The sequence below is a fragment of the Argiope bruennichi genome, chromosome 3 (genome assembly GCF_947563725.1).
Source record: "Argiope bruennichi chromosome 3, qqArgBrue1.1, whole genome shotgun sequence".
Lineage (NCBI taxonomy): Eukaryota > Metazoa > Arthropoda > Arachnida > Araneae > Araneidae > Argiope > Argiope bruennichi.
Window position 1 is genome coordinate 86,592,705 of NC_079153.1, and position 16,053 is coordinate 86,608,757.

The 16,053-nt window shown below is 28.8% G+C and overlaps 1 protein-coding gene across 2 annotated transcripts; it reads right to left on the minus strand.

Moving 5' to 3' along the window:
* Positions 1-1,198: 1,198 nt before the first annotated feature.
* On the minus strand, positions 1,199-15,701 carry LOC129962555 (monocarboxylate transporter 5-like). 2 transcript variants are annotated; one of them, XM_056076316.1, is made up of 6 exons: positions 15,485-15,701; positions 5,999-6,244; positions 4,853-4,996; positions 4,191-4,744; positions 2,083-2,659; positions 1,199-1,426 (listed from the first exon to the last, which is right to left on the minus strand). In XM_056076316.1, exons 2-6 carry the CDS (start codon positions 6,201-6,203, stop codon positions 1,269-1,271), a joined length of 1,638 nt encoding a protein of 545 aa, XP_055932291.1. In that variant the 5' UTR covers positions 6,204-6,244; positions 15,485-15,701; the 3' UTR covers positions 1,199-1,268. The 2 variants fall into 2 exon arrangements, with proteins under 2 accessions (XP_055932291.1, XP_055932290.1); XM_056076315.1 differs by lacking the exon at positions 15,485-15,701 and adding an exon at positions 8,841-9,363.
* Between the last annotated feature and the right edge of the window lie 352 nt (positions 15,702-16,053).

The following is a 16,053-nucleotide window of genomic DNA, read 5'->3' on the forward strand; positions in this document are numbered from 1 at the left end:
AATTTGAAAAACGTATTTCTGGACTTAGGGTGTTAGGTTAGTCGCAGGAACATGAAGTGTTTTTATATCTGACTGAGCATACTATAATTCAAAAACGCTTTGAGTTAGAAGAACGAGATGTGACGTACGTTTCAGATCTGTAGGAAAAAAGCGCGTCTCTTGACGTAAAAATGAAAATGTAAAGTGTTATGTTGATGAAATTTGATACGTGCTTTTATTGTTCTGACTGCAGTTGTGTGTACAATTTTGATCTAAATTTAACAATGGATTGATCATCTGTCTGCCTATTTATTCGTATATATCTGAACTTGATAATTCAATAATACAACGAATTACATATATTAAATTTGATATAATATGCCATTTTATGACAAAAATTGTAGATTTGTATTGAAGTCGACTCTGTCGATCGAAAACAGGGCATGGAAAATTTATATTTGATTTTTTCCATTGTACTAAGAAACATCCCCAATGGAGAAACTCTTGAAACTTCCGATATGTTGGTTGGTTATCGCTTCATTGGGGGGCATAGCATCAGTGTCTTGTTAACTCTCGCCGATGACGAAATGTACCTTTCAAGGGAGAAGTATTATAGACGCGGGGATGATCATTAGAACTCCACCATAGTTCCCGCCACATTGCTCTCAGGAGAACGGTCATTAATATATCCTCTAATGCCCTCGGTCAAAGAGGAAATTTTTCAACCAATTTATTTATCAACAACTATTAATTTATCACATTGAATGATAGAAAATTGTCTCGAATTAAGCTTATTTTCCTAATAAATTTCACTACGAGGCAAATTCATTAAATTCAGGAAGTTGTTCATGAAATAAAATATTTAAATACATTTTATACATTAATCAATGCGGAATTTTGAAACTATTTGAATGTCACTAGCAGAACACTCACTTCTTTTTGTGAATATTAATGAAATTTGTGATATCAAAGCTCATATCGAATATTCTGCTTTCTGTAGAGAAAATTTACTTTAGAATTCACTTTTCTGTGAATCAATATTTGGTTATAGCATATGTTTAATTAAATAATAATTTTTCTAAAATTTGTATTAATATATATATATATCGAGACCACTTTTGATGAATTTTGTTTTTGCCTTTATAATTCAACTATTGCGATTATTTTTCTTTATTTAAAAGCAAAGTAATAAGTCACCCTTTTCATGGAAACAAAAGCCTTAAAACAAGTGTATTATTTAATGTTGATGATGAATAATTATAAACAAACACAGAAAATGAATTTTATGTTTACAATGAAATAACAAGTACTGGATCATTCTTTTGCAGTTTTTCTCGAAGTTTCAGCAATAAGGGTTCTAACAACCAGAAGCAACCTGTTGCGGAAGACAAACCTCCGGTTATGTAGAACATTCCATCATAAGACCCCACCTCATCCCGGAAATAACCTGAAAAATAGGAAATAATTCATGTGATTAGTCTTATATGGCAACAAAGAATGAAAAATTAATAATGTTTGGAAAGTCTATTAAAACATTGATTAAATAGTTTGCAACATAGAGACAGATATAAAAAGATTCAATAAAAATTTTATAATTAACTGGAAAATGAAATGGATTACCATATTTCGATGGATACTATTTCCAGTTTCTCCTGCTTCCCAAATTTAAAAGCTAATCAAAATGGAAGAAATTAAAAAATTTTTTTTAATAGAGTTTTAATTAATTAAATTTAAGTTTTGGTATTTTTCCCTTCTTAAATATGTAACTTGTCATCATCAATAGTAAGTAAAAAGTTTTTTAACATTATCTGAAAATTCAAAAGATATTTTTTAAGGATATCAAATTTTTTGCTGTAGAACTGATTTGTATTTTTTGATTAATTTTTTTAAATATTTTTAACATATTTTGTAGCAGTTTATTTCATCGTTGAAATGAAACTTAAATATTTTTCATTGTTGCTACAAGTGTATCATCTTTTTCAGTTGCTAATGATCAAGATATGGTTTTATTTTTTTATGTCACGTTAGCATAAAACATCTTTTAATGAATTTTTTGAAACTTTGTCACATTAATAATTAATGTTTAACTTCAGGATCTTTTACCTATCAGAGGTGGAACTGCAAATGATAGTAAACCACTAAAGAAGGCTATGAAACCAATGGCCAATGACTGCACTGACTGGAGATATTTTCCAACCAATATTGGATACATTACTAAGTTAGCCCCAGACATCACTCCATAGATGACCATTATTGCCATCAGTGTGTCAAAACTATTGAATAAAGGCATTGCAAGGAAACACAGTCCCTGCATAATTTGAATAACCATCATGAAATTGGAGACTGACATGTAGTTCCTGTCTGTTATCCAACCGAAACACAGTCTTCCCAGCAGGTCTCCAACAGAAAGCATACTGATGAAGTATTTGGCGAACTCTTCTGTGACGCCTTTGTCCATAAGATAATCGACGATGACCGTTAAGGCTGGGTCGAAGAGCATGGCAAAAGCTGCAAGGGATAGGCTTATCATGTGGAACATGGGGTCTCGGAAAAGTTTCATCGTGCCCTTATAGATGGACGTTTCTTGCTGATGCTCTGGTGGAGGACTTTTAATAGTGAGGCTTACTTCCCCTATGGAAATGGTTCGTAGTCTTTCTCTTGGTACAACTTCATCTCGATTCTGAAAAGTACAAAAAAGATCTATAAAGATCAACATTATTGCAAAGAATGAAAAATAGGTAAATTGAAATATTTTTTTCTTTTGGAATATTTTTTTTGTTCTAAAATTATTCTTATTAAAATTATAGGGTTTTTTTTAATATATAGAATTTTTGGATAATATGTTCAATTTAATTCAATCTAATAATTTATAAATAACATCTTTTGAATAAGAAATGCATATCGATGGCAAAATTACAATTTTTTTGTAGATATATAAATGATATTCTTCTTCTAAATAATTTAAATTGCAAAATTGAAACTGTAATTATGAAACCAAAAAGATTTTATTTTAATATTTTATGAAAATTTTTTCCTTTTCTTCTTTAAATTGCTACTCGTTTTTTATTTTGTGAAATGAAACTATTGTTTATATATAATTTGTGAATCCAGATATTACTGATCTATCTTATGAATTCTCACAGTATTTTTAAAATTTAAATTTAGTTCTATAATTGGTATTTTTTACAAAAATAAATACATTTAATGTTTTGATTGGATGGAGAACCAATTAAAAATGAGCCGAATATATAAAAATCTTTTTATATTTTTAGGGATTTTAAATAAATGAATTTAACAATAAAACAAATTTAATAGTTTCGTTCAATCTATAAAGCGTTACGTGTGACTAAACTCATGTGGAGCGTTTTTTATCAGCTTCAAAGAACAATGGAAAGGACATATTTATGTGAAAAGACCCTGTCTTATTAATGGAAGTGGCTCAAAATTCGACACAGATTTGTAATTTTGGTGTAAGCATTATGTACAAAATATTTTCGGCCAATGACTGCCTTGAATTCAAAACTAAATTAACAGAACATTGAATATTAGCATAACACCAAGATGACACTAAATATTTAACATAACACTAATATAACACTGAATATTTAATATAATACTAAGATAACACTAAATATTTAAGGTAACATTAAATGTATAATGTTTAAGCACGATGAACATTTGAGTGATTACAGCATTAATCGAAAAGTGGCATTTCAAGCATTTGATTCGTTCTTACTGACAACTCTCGTTCCACTTAATGGAAAAATATTACTGTATTTGTGCAAGATAATGTTCTTTTTTTTATTTTATATGAAACTTTCATAATTAGATATACAATACATAATTGGGGCATTTGTTCAGCCATTCAGTTTGGTTTTCCATTTGAAAGTAGGCAAAAAATTGATCAAACAGAGTCCTGCATCTTAGTTTAGCTAGTGGAACATTTCTGGTATTGTTTGGAAGATATAACGTAATTTCCAGTTTAATTGGCTTGAAGGTATAAACTGATGCAGAAACAAATTTAAAGCCACTAGAACTTTGTGCTTATGTGAATTTGTAAAATTTGTCAAAAAGCGGTAAATTTCTGGGAACAAATTATTAAGCAATTCGACTAGAATTATAAACAATTTTTAATATCATAAAGTAATCTGCTTTCTTATCTTATAGCTCATTATTGTTGAACATTTGCGTTATATCAAATGCTTTCATACCTGATCTGATTTCTTTTTATTTAGCTCAAGACTAGACCCTGAATAACCAGGATTGTCTATTCCATACGTCGTATTGTTTGCATCACGAGAAGAATTTGATTCTTTGTCTTTGTCTTCATAATATGCACTAGAATTGGAGGAAGAACTTCTTTTCACAACGCTAACATTCTGATTATCAGAAGATGTTTCATCCTCTTGTATAATAGACATGGAATGAGTCGATTTAGATATCTTCTTAGAAATCGTGGACACATTCGAAAGCTGTTTCTTAGCTTCTACTTTTTCTCTTTCTTTATCTTTTATATCCCTTTGGATCCAAGGTGGTTCTTTTAGCATGATGGCAGCGGGTAAGACATGCAAGACGAGACCACCTGTCACTAAAAATGAGCCAGCCAGACCCAGAGTGTCTAGCATGTATTCAGTAAGAATAGGAAAGATAAATGAACCCAGACAAGCGCCGGATAGAGCAAGACCAGAAGCTGTGGCGCGGTATTTCTCGAAGTATTGAGTAACTATAACTTGGAAGAGCGTATTTCCCAAAGCGACACCGACTCCTAGAAAATATAGAAAAGATTAACAGTGAATAACATTAAATTTTAAGTGAAGAGCGATTAAATTTTTGATTATATTTGTATTTTTATTATTATAGCCGCTTTAGATACCGTGCATTCCACCCCAAAGAATAGTGATCCAAATGACACTTGGCGCAAAAGTACACAAAATGATGCCAAGCGAGGCGAAGATTCCACCAACAATTGTTACATCTCGTGGTCCGTAACGCTGACCAATGGCTCCTACTAGTGGACCTAAAAAGAAAATAACATTAGGATGATAATAATATTAAATAATAAATATAACTTTTCTATGAAGTTTTCTTTCCTTTAGCTTAGCCAGTTTTCAGCTTTCAGGCAATTAGTATAATATTTTCAGCTTTCAGGCAATTAGTTGTGTGGTTGATAAATGTAGGCTAGAAAGAAATAAAATATTTTTGCGAATTTAGCCAAATTACATAATTCTCTTCATCGATAAATTATTACTCAAATGCAAATATTTTTTTACAGTTGAACAAAAAATCATTGAAAAAGAAGATTTATGATTTTTTATTATCCTTAATATACTCATCTTTTATATACAAGAGATTTTTTTAAAAACATTATTATGTATAATCCTTATTTTTCTCCCGATATTTGCATATATCTTATATGCATATTTAATATTTTTAATGTTAACAGACATTTTACATTTCTATGTGTTTAGGGATGTTTTACATGCTGTGGTAATGTTATATATATATTTAAGCATTTTTTTATGTGAAGCAGTGATGAGACTTGGCATTTTTAAATTCGTTTTATTCTCTCTCGGGAGGCAGGCATGATTTATTTACAAGAAGATGTGGACAAGGCACGTTCGCCACGGCGCGATACAAAAGCAGAATTCGGGAAAAATAGAGAAATAATTTATTTATATATATATGTGTGTTTGTGTTCTTTTATAACATATTTTGCTCACTTTTATTTCATACATAAAGTTCTATGTTATGTTTGTTGTATGTTGTTAGACAATATTTTTTACGGTACATTTGAAAAGAAACGGCAAAAGTGCTTGATGGCAATTGAAAATGCGTGACATTTGGGCATTCTGATAATGTATTTTGAACAGATGTTTCATTGTCATATTACAACACTCAGTGGTAGTTGTCTCCTAACAATAAGTAAGACAGGTTAATCTAGTATGCTCAGTACAAGAAATTAAAACGCGATAAGTTAGAATATATAATATGTTATACTTTGGGTGATGGTCGAACTCACCTAGTAGATTTCTGATTGCATTTCTCATGGTAAAGGGCAGATTGGCTTGAAGTCTGGACACGCCGTAAGTCTCTATTAGGGCCACATAGAACAATCCGGTCGCTCTGCTGATTCCAGACAAGAGGGTGTTGATGACACATGCAGCGGCCGCGATCGCCCATGATCGTGCACTGTCCGGTCCCTCTGGCTTCCTTTTTCCGGCCATGTTGTAATCTATTAGCCACCTCTTTCAATACAAACGGTTCACTAACAATTAGATTAAAAATGAAGTGTATACTTCCAAGTAAATAAATATATACAGTTTTTAAACATTTATTTAGATGCATGGCACACAATTAAGAATATATATTTCTATAACGAAGATAATTGGTGTTAATGCTCTATGATAAACATCAAACCCTCGATCAGCAAAAGTAATAAACCTTCTATTTAACAGAATAGTAATCACGGATTTCGTTTTTAACGGGAAACTAATGTTCTTGATTTCTCATAGTTTTCTAATAATTTTTTTCTTCCTTATTATGCGCAATGTTAAGGATTTTTTTGTTATTTAATATGGTATATACATTAAATTTTTATGAAGCATATTTGGTGGAATTGAATGAGATATTTATCGGAGAAGAAACTCGGTTCAGAAATCAGCTCGGAAACTTACAAACTATTTAAAGAACCAGATATTTTAAATTTATAGTAATACAAGGATTAAATGTGCAGAACACTTAATAAGATTGAATGAAAATCGTACCATTAAAAAGATCTTTTTGGCTAAACGCTTTGGTGCCTCAAAAAAAGAGGAAGATCAAAGCTTAGGTAGTTTAAATGCCAAGAAGAGGACATGAAAACTATTAAAGCGATAAATTGGGAAATCTTAGTCAAGAACCTTAAAACCTTAGCGAATGGCGTGGAATAGAATTCTGGGGAAGGGCAAGGCCTCTCCGGGACTGTTGTGTCAGTGAAGGAGAAAATATACTTAAAAATTTACAATTACGTTAAGCAACCCGGTTTCAAATATAATATTCTATATTGTATAATGTTCATAACATGACGATTTAACTGATTGTATCGACGATTTAACTAGTTTATGATGCCAAGTATACATTTTCGTTTCGGTTTATTCGTTGATTTACTACATAATATACACAAGCACGCGGACACAGATATACACACACACCTTTTATATATACACACACTCACACAAGCATCCATTGCTACTCTCTAGATTTACAATGATTGAACTACGCAATGAGAGCACCTCATATTATGTATCTTTGGAATCGAAATGAAATTTGTGCACAAAATGCAACATTTTTGTTCTATTATTATGCTTTAGGTCAAGTGGAGTTTTTAAACGATTGAGAAAAAAATTCAACGTGGGAATGATTCGGGAATATGTACAATAATTTATTTATTGAGAAGACTATCGGAAAAAAATATTTTTAATAAAAAGTAGAAAAAATTAAATAGAAAAATATGCATTAATATTCAGAATCTTTATCTGAAGGATAAAGTCTGTTTTTTGTTGATAAGAAAAATTGCTGCATTTGGTAACAGATGATCATTTGGGAAAATCTTCTTTCAAATTCATTTTTTCGTTTATTAATTGTTTATTTACTATACAATATGATATTTGTGATAAATTTATCAAAGTATTTTATTCCTATATTCAAGTGAAAAACATTAAAATGTTTATAACAGAAAAGAAGTTGTTAAGACTGAACTAAAATTTGCAATTTATGCTGTGAATAGGCTTTTATTTTATGAAAAAATAATTAAACGTCCCTTAATTGAACCAGTAATTATTGTGTCAGATTCTCAGATCGAGAATTCTACATCAGAACTGAAAAGAAAAGTTCAATCTCTTAATAATTTTTTTGTGTGTATAAGTTCCATTCAAATGTATTATATTTCTGTCTAACAAAGCAAGAATTGCAAAAAGATATTTTCAAGACAATGCATCATAGATCTTATAAAGAATGAATTCCTAAAAAAATTTAAAGGGTGTAATTCTAAAAGTATTTGAGTTCGAAGTGGTAGAAAACCTGGCGGGTTGATCCGTTTTTTATTTTTGAGAAAATATAATTTTAGTAAATTAATTTAAAAATCCTTGTCTATCTACTTTTTCATTAGGTAAAAAAAGTCGATTATTTTCCTTAGTTGGCTGAATTATATTTTACTCATAACGTACAAACATATATAATCAGGATAAGGAATAAGTAATGTGCTGCTATTCTATATGCAAGTAGAAGAAATAGTCTTGAGAAGATGACAAATTTTCCAGAACATGAATAAAATTATTATCTTCAAATTTTGCTTATTTAACTTGATAACAATTTTAAAAACAGGTGATTTTATATAAAATGATTAATGAGAGAAAAACAGTAAACATGTTTCAAATGACTTTTTTTTTATAAAACTTAAAAGGAGATATCATGCAAATAATATAAATCTGTTAGTTTTCATTCATAATTTCAGCTTTCGACTTCATTTTGATAATTAAAAGTCAGTTTCTATTTTTTTAAAAATTCGAAACTACAATAAAATCTAGAACGCATGTAAAACAATTTTTTTTGAAAATCAAATTTTAATAAAACAACAAAATTGAATGCATATAATTTCAAACTATATATTTCAATGATAATGATAAAAAAATTAAAGAAAAAAAAAGTCATGGAATTTAAAATTTTTAATCAACATTTTTTAATTCAAAAATATATTTAAAAGATTAAAAAAATTATTAAAATGTTTAGAATTTGAAGTTCTAAGCAAACTTTTAATTAATTATGTAATCTAGCACTGCCTAATTATCTAGAGATGTGCATTTTTAGATAGAAAAGTTGGATACTAAGTGGCCAGTAGGAGTTCCCCATTTGCCGCAAGTCACGTGTTTTTGTCTCTTAACTCCAGACAGGCACAGAAGAGAATCAGAAGTAATCCTTATTCTTCAGACTTGCTGGGAGGATACATGAACAAGTAAGCATTCTCCATCAAAGAGTGGAATACTGCCCATTTTAAGATCTTAATGGCAATCTGAATAACATATATTAAAGAATCTTGTGGTATATTTCTTGTGGACGAATTTATGATTCATCTCGAAGATCGAACAATTGTTGGATGAAGTCTCTTTTCTACACGCAAAGCAACCTGGGTAACTCCTGTAGCTCCATCTGGTTTTCTCGATAACTATTATAAAATGAAGCATTAAATAAATTATTAATATATAGATTCTTTTTCCCTTTGTAAATTCTTCATAAATATGCAACCAAATGAAATGAATTCATTCTATGCAACCAAATAAAAATCCTTTTGAGAATGTGCAAATTTATTGATGTGAATTTGTTACTTCTGTATTGTTGACAATATTAGGACGATATTTTTTCATAAAAAAATCCTTGTTATAAAATTTTTGCAGCATAAGTAAAACTTTGCTAATGATAAAGGAGAATACGTGTATGTATCCGTAATAGGTTTATGCGATTTGACATTCTATTGACATCTCTCTCTCTCTCTCTCTCTCTCTCTCTATATATATATATATATATATTAAAAATTGGATGAACTTCTGAAATGTTTTTATGTTTTTAATACATCAAGATTCGATATTCTTTTCTTACATAATATTACATATATATTTAGCTTCGTAATATAGAGAAGAAAATCAATGCTGCGTTTGGCACATTTTTACTTTGCCACGTAGGTACGAAATTTCATATAAATCTGGAATTATGGTATAAAAAATTACAAACCAAATTTCATCTCTCTAGGTTTCATTTTTTAGCTATTGCGTTATTTGGAGAGACAAACATAGTACTTGATGTAGATCTATAATTTCAGTGTCAAAATGACACATCTATTTTCATTTCTCAAGTTATTTTTATTTTTGTGGTATTGTTCACATACACATAGAAACAGGTATTTTAAACTGTGACAGCTTTCCACCCAAAATTAGAAAGAGATCGGCAATTTTGATGTAAAAACCATGCACTAAAATTCATAGATTATATTTATATAATAGTAGTCATATATGCAGGATTAGATAGATAAAATGTCGAAATATTTTGTTTAAATTTGATACATCTTAAGACAGTAGAAACTGAATTTTACATTTCTTGCTCTTTGCGTTTCCTACATATCTTGTTATTATGCTCTCAAACGGAAATCAGACGCATTGCGGTTGAATTTTATTTGAAATTTGACAAAAATTGAAGCAGGATATATACACATCAAATTTTTCATCGTCCATATTATTGCAGTTTTTAATTATTATATCCATAGTCAGATCAGCAGACGTGAACTAAATTTTTAGGATACTTTGAGGTCTGCCACGGAGAAATTCATCCAAATATAAAATTCATTGACGACGATTATATTATCTCTTTTTGAATATCGTTATCCAAAACTATTAAGGGAAAGTAGCATTCCTGGAGTTTTCTGCATACTATCTAATGAAGATGAAATTCCTCACCCCTCCCTTGGGTTAAAACTGTGGTTCTTGGACAATGACATAAAAGCCACGAGTACTCAGATTTTTAATTTCAGTCTTGCATATAAGCACTTCGTGCTATGTATAATAAAGAGAATCGAATATTCTTTTGGAAGTTTTTTTCGACTAATTGAAACCAAAATTTGACGCAGCACAACAATGGTGGCAACAAGATCGCATACCAAATGTCACTAATCTAAGTCGCTTCGTTTCTGAGTTATCACTACACATGCATGAAAAAGTATAGTACAGACAAACAGATGCTTAATTCCTTGACGTATTTGATCCAACATTTAATTGAGATCTGAATGTAAATCCTAAATATTTGTACCAAATTTTAACCATCTAGCTCTTTACGTTTTATAGTTATTAGGTTCCCTGACGCTCGGAAGCCAAACAGAATTCCTGTGAATGGATTTTGTTTAGAATGTTATAGATATCTACAAATTTGGTGTAAAGACCACTTATTAAATATCACCCGCATATCTCATGAAGCATTTTTGTGTTATCAATTTCTAAAATCCCTTTCTCAGACTTAAAGAAGTCTGAAACATATAGAATTCAAAATCTCAAGCTGGATTATAATACTTTATTTGTATATTTCATATACGAAAAAGTAAAAGATAGAAGAATTTAAGAAATGAAAAGTTCTGCAAAAATCCTGTTCATTTCCCCCCTTCTCATCTGGTGTTTGGAAATAATATAGAAGGTAATCAAAAATACTCACTTGACCTTATCAAGAATAAAATGTTCCTAATATCTAGTAGCAATTTCCTACTAAGTTTATACAATGAAAGGTTTTGCACTGAACATTGTAAAATCAGTCACTGAGAGCTGCAGCTGTCAGAATATTTCAAAAGACTTTTATCACTTTCATGCGGGAGTTGATTGACGTCAATTCTTTATGAAGTGCAGTTCACTTAGATTAAACTAACTTGTTCTTCTTATGCCACTTGAATGAGTATCTCTAATTATAATAAAGATCATTGTGTGCGTGTGTGTTGACTCTCTGCAGGTCTGACAAATCAACCTAGAATTACCAAACATGGCACATATGTGTTTTGAATGGTGGAAATCTGCTGAGGCGAGTTTTCTTTTTTATTTAATTGAAAAGAATGCAAAATGTTATCGTTTTTCTGCCATAACTTCTGAAAATATAAAAAAATATTTTTTACATTATCTTAAAATTAGAAAAAAAAAAAAAAATCTATTCATTGATCCTAGTTGATTCGTTTTTAATTTTCTTTTATTTTTCACCAATTTAAAAAATATATTTAGCATATTTTACAAAAATATATTTTAATCGACCTTTAGTTGCACTTTGAGTGAAAGGTTTTAAAAACAAGGACTGATTAGTAAAGAGAGTCTCATAGCTTCTTACCTATGGCCAATAGCTTAATCGGTAACTTAGTTAATTCGGCAGTAAAGTCTATAACATAGTTTGAACATAGGTTCAAATTACGAACCTATGTTCAAAAACATACGAATTAACAGTTTTTAAAACCATAGAAGCAGAGTTATTAATGTTAATTTTAAAAAACATATTAAAAGGAATTGCAGCATTGTAAGTAAATAAAATGCATTTTATTTATTTCATTTTGCTTGCAAAATTCTTCGTTTAATTTTGTTTATTTTTACATCGCTAATTAATAAACAGTAATCTGTAAAAACGATGCATTAATTAAGTTAAAGTGTTGATAACTATTCTGACACATTGATTTCATCCTTAGAAACATAAAAAAATTGTATTGTGCACATTGATATATTCAAAAAACCACACATTCCTTGATAATAAGCTTTTAAAATCAGCAGCGTAGTAATAAGCTCAATAATAAGCATTTAAAATCAGCAGTAGTTAGCCCAGCGCTTAACTACTGAAACGTGAAGAATAACATTTCAAAAGTCTCTAATCTCTAATAATAACAATAAAATATGTGTGTGTGTCTATGTTTATTGGTGTTCAATCTTTCTTTCTACAGTTATCAGACTAGTCAAATATATACCTTGGAAGGTAGAAATAGTGATTTTTTTTTGAGAATTTTATAAGAATTCTATTTAAAAATTAAATTGAATTTCGCCGTTTTTCCGCGATAACTTCCAAACATTATTAGACAAAAAATGGTCTTGGGAATATTTCAAAACACAATTTTTTTTTTCTTTTTAATAATAGCGATTTAGTAATGATGCACATTTTTCTCGGTCTTCGAAAATTAAAAATATTATTTTTTTCCTATTTTCCAAAAACACAACATAGTTACCTGAAACGTTTTCATCCTTTCATCAAATATTTAATCGCTTTAATTTTCTTTTCTTCTTGAAATCTAAAGAAGAATGATCCCATTTAATATCTGTATAATTTACAAGATTAATAAAAAAGTGATGTCAAAGTATCACGAAAGTTAGAAGATAGGTGAGCCAGGCATTGACATTTAAATAATGCTATGATGTCTCGAGACTATTAGAAATATTGATGTGTACAATCAAGAGACTATATATATAAGGCAATTGAAATAATACGGTTTTAATGTCTGACAATTTGATGGAATAATGTACTTGAAAGGTAACATGGATTTTAACAGAAATTAAACATAACCACCATTCCTAGCGAATTAACTAGTAATGTGACTACTGATTAATAATACGCATTTTATTTAATAAGAGATGGTGCTAGAAAGGTTTTATAATCATATAAATTTTTATTCATTATTTTATCAATTGGATTTACACTAAATGCATAGCATATTTTTAGTATTTAAAATCAAGAAAACGACGATAGGTTTAAAAATGAACAATTAAAGAAGATATCTTCTTATATTAAACGGAACAATATTTTAAAATTATAATTAAACAACCTGAACAAAATAAGGAAAGAAATGAAGTTATTTATTATTTAAAAATTGGACAAATATTTAAATATCTAAATGTTTAAATAAAGGAGAAAATATCAAAAATAGACAGGGAAAATAATTCCCGAAACCCTCAGTCTTAAAATGTCAACATGAAGCTCACAATTTTGATAGAATTTTATTATACTCTATTCTTCCGTATAGAAAATACAAAAAGTATTATAACAAAATATAAAACATTAAATTTAGCAATAATAAAGGCTAAAAGCAATTGATAGAAAAATTTATTATGGAATTTCATTTAACTCACTACATTTATAAACTCATTCCAAGTTAATTAACTCATGCCATATGAAAATCGTTACGGAAGACAACTATTAAAATTCTCACAGTACCACATAGAAATTTTATTATAAAAATTTTTTATTATGGGAAATTTGAGTGGAAATTATATCATATGGCGGGAAATTTGAATATATAAAAATCTTTATAGTGATAAGGTACTCTCTAAACTAATGCACTATCCAACTTTGGTAGAAAATATCCGAAACAGTATAAATTTACTTTTCATAGAATCTTTCAAGAACGTCTGTAATATCTAACAATACTAATAAAATTTAAAACATTTTAATTTTTTAAAAATTCCAACCTTTTCTTAAATAATTGAATAACACTTAATGATAATTACATCATCATTATTACAATAACCCTTCTTGAATAACTCTTCATGAATAATTCTTTGGTTTGAAATTTTTATCGCAGATAAAACTTGATGTAACTGTCGTTTATTTTATATATTGCGATATTTTGGAAATAGAAAGAAAATATAATTAAATTATAAAGATTTTCTTTATTGTAATTGTATTTCTAAGTTTTTAAAATATTGACTTGCTAGGAAGTTCTTTAATTTTAATTTTATTTATTTGTTTTGTTTGATTCTGTATTTCATTGTGTATTTTAGGATTTTAGCCATTATCAATGAGATCTGCCGCTGTAATGAAACAATATCGCAAATATTTTCATAAAACAAAAAGTATTAAATTATTAATTAAAATTTATTTCATCTTTTTCAAAACAGGCTCCTTCAACTTCAATATATCTCTGATCAAGATTCGAAGCAAATTTTCACAAATTGATCTTGTAGAATCAAAATAGACACAATAAATAAATAATTTTAATTATGAAAATAAGAAGAAAAGAAAATCACGAGGTGCCATATTTGGTGAATACTGAGTTTAAGAAATTGTACTAATTTAATTCTTTTTGGAAAAAATGTAAATATAATTGTTTTACTCTGTAATTTAAATATAATTATGTCGGCGTAATTCATTTATGATGGATTCTCTACCTTCTTTAAGCCTTTTGTACCATTTAAGTACTTTTGTTTTTAACAAAATGTTTCTTTAAAAACTTTTGGAAACATTCCAGATACTTTTGTTTCAAAAATTGCTTTATGGAAACAAATTTAAATGCATACCAGATTACATCAACAATTTTGAAAATCGGTAGAGTTAAAATTCTCGTCTATAAAAATAAATTTATTTGCCGAAAATAATATGAAGTGAAATACTAACTGTTACATATATTTATATAACTCATGAACATATTTGTAATAGTTTGAAAAATGATTTCAAAAATATATGCTTTAAATGGAACCTCGAGGAATCTTTATTATAGAAAAAAAATTTAATTAGCTTTTTTTTTTCTAGCTTACATTTATCATTTTGGCAAGTAACCAAAGTAAAAATTCTTATTTAATTAGGAATAAGTTTTGTTTTCGAATGATTTTATGAAATCAAATAGTGAATGCAGTGGAATATGTTACGTAAGTCGTGGAAATATATCACAAAAATTTGCAAATGATTTCTAGTACAATTGTTTTAAATGAAGCATTTCCGAAATCTTTTGGTCAAAATAGCACATTCTTATGAATTTGATTCTTCAGTGATTTTAGAAGACGCAATAAAGAAAATTTGAGATGTTAAAAATATATTATTAACGCTGAAAAGAACAGAAATGAATCGGACTCAAGGCAAAACAGACGTATAAAAGAGATTTCATTCTAAAAAAGTAAGTGAATTTTTGAATTTATTATTTTACTGTTAATTTAGGAAGAACTTTATTCCAAAAGGATTTTGTTAAGACTGGAATTGAACTTACTTTGATAGCAACTATGTCTTCTTTCAGTATTACAGAAAGCCGCACGTCAAGATGCATCCGTCAACAAATCTTTATTAAAATCGCCTGAAAATTCACAATTATGTTTACAAAAACAGTTTTTCCTGGAACTAGAACATATTAACAGTCATCTTCGTCATCTGCATACGTTTGGCACAGAACAGCCTTGTTTGTTGACCTTGTAGCATCTACCAGATATGTTTAACAACTGAAATTTTAAATCTGAAAGATAGGAAGTGTCAAGTTTGCAAAGAAGGATACAAATTTCAAGTCGAAAAGCTGTTTTTTTATTGTAGGGATCAACAGGATTTACCCAAGATCAGGGTTTATCTTCATGAACTTTGACGCATCACTTGAAGTTAGCAAGGAAAATATTCTATTCTTAGGAGTTTCTATTAAATCTGAACTGAGATTTAGAATTCATTCTTTTGTTTCTCAGAAGTAAAAAATGTATTATACCGGACTAAGAGAAACTCAAAAATAATGCAGTCAATTCATATAATGCAGGAATCAGATGACAAAATGACGTAACTGAATATAAGACCTCGTTC

Excerpts from the sequence above, each read along its gene's own strand:
- LOC129962555 (XM_056076316.1), bottom strand. The coding sequence starts at position 6,203 with ATGGCCGGAAAAAGGAAGCCAGAGGGACCGGACAGTGCACGATCATGG. Across the intron at positions 4,997-5,998 it reads TGCAATCAGAAATCTACTAG|GTCCACTAGTAGGAGCCATT; the intron begins GTGAGTTCGACC and ends TTTTCTTTTTAG. Across the intron at positions 1,427-2,082 it reads TGCAGTTCCACCTCTGATAG|GTTATTTCCGGGATGAGGTG; the intron begins GTAAAAGATCCT and ends CCTATTTTTCAG.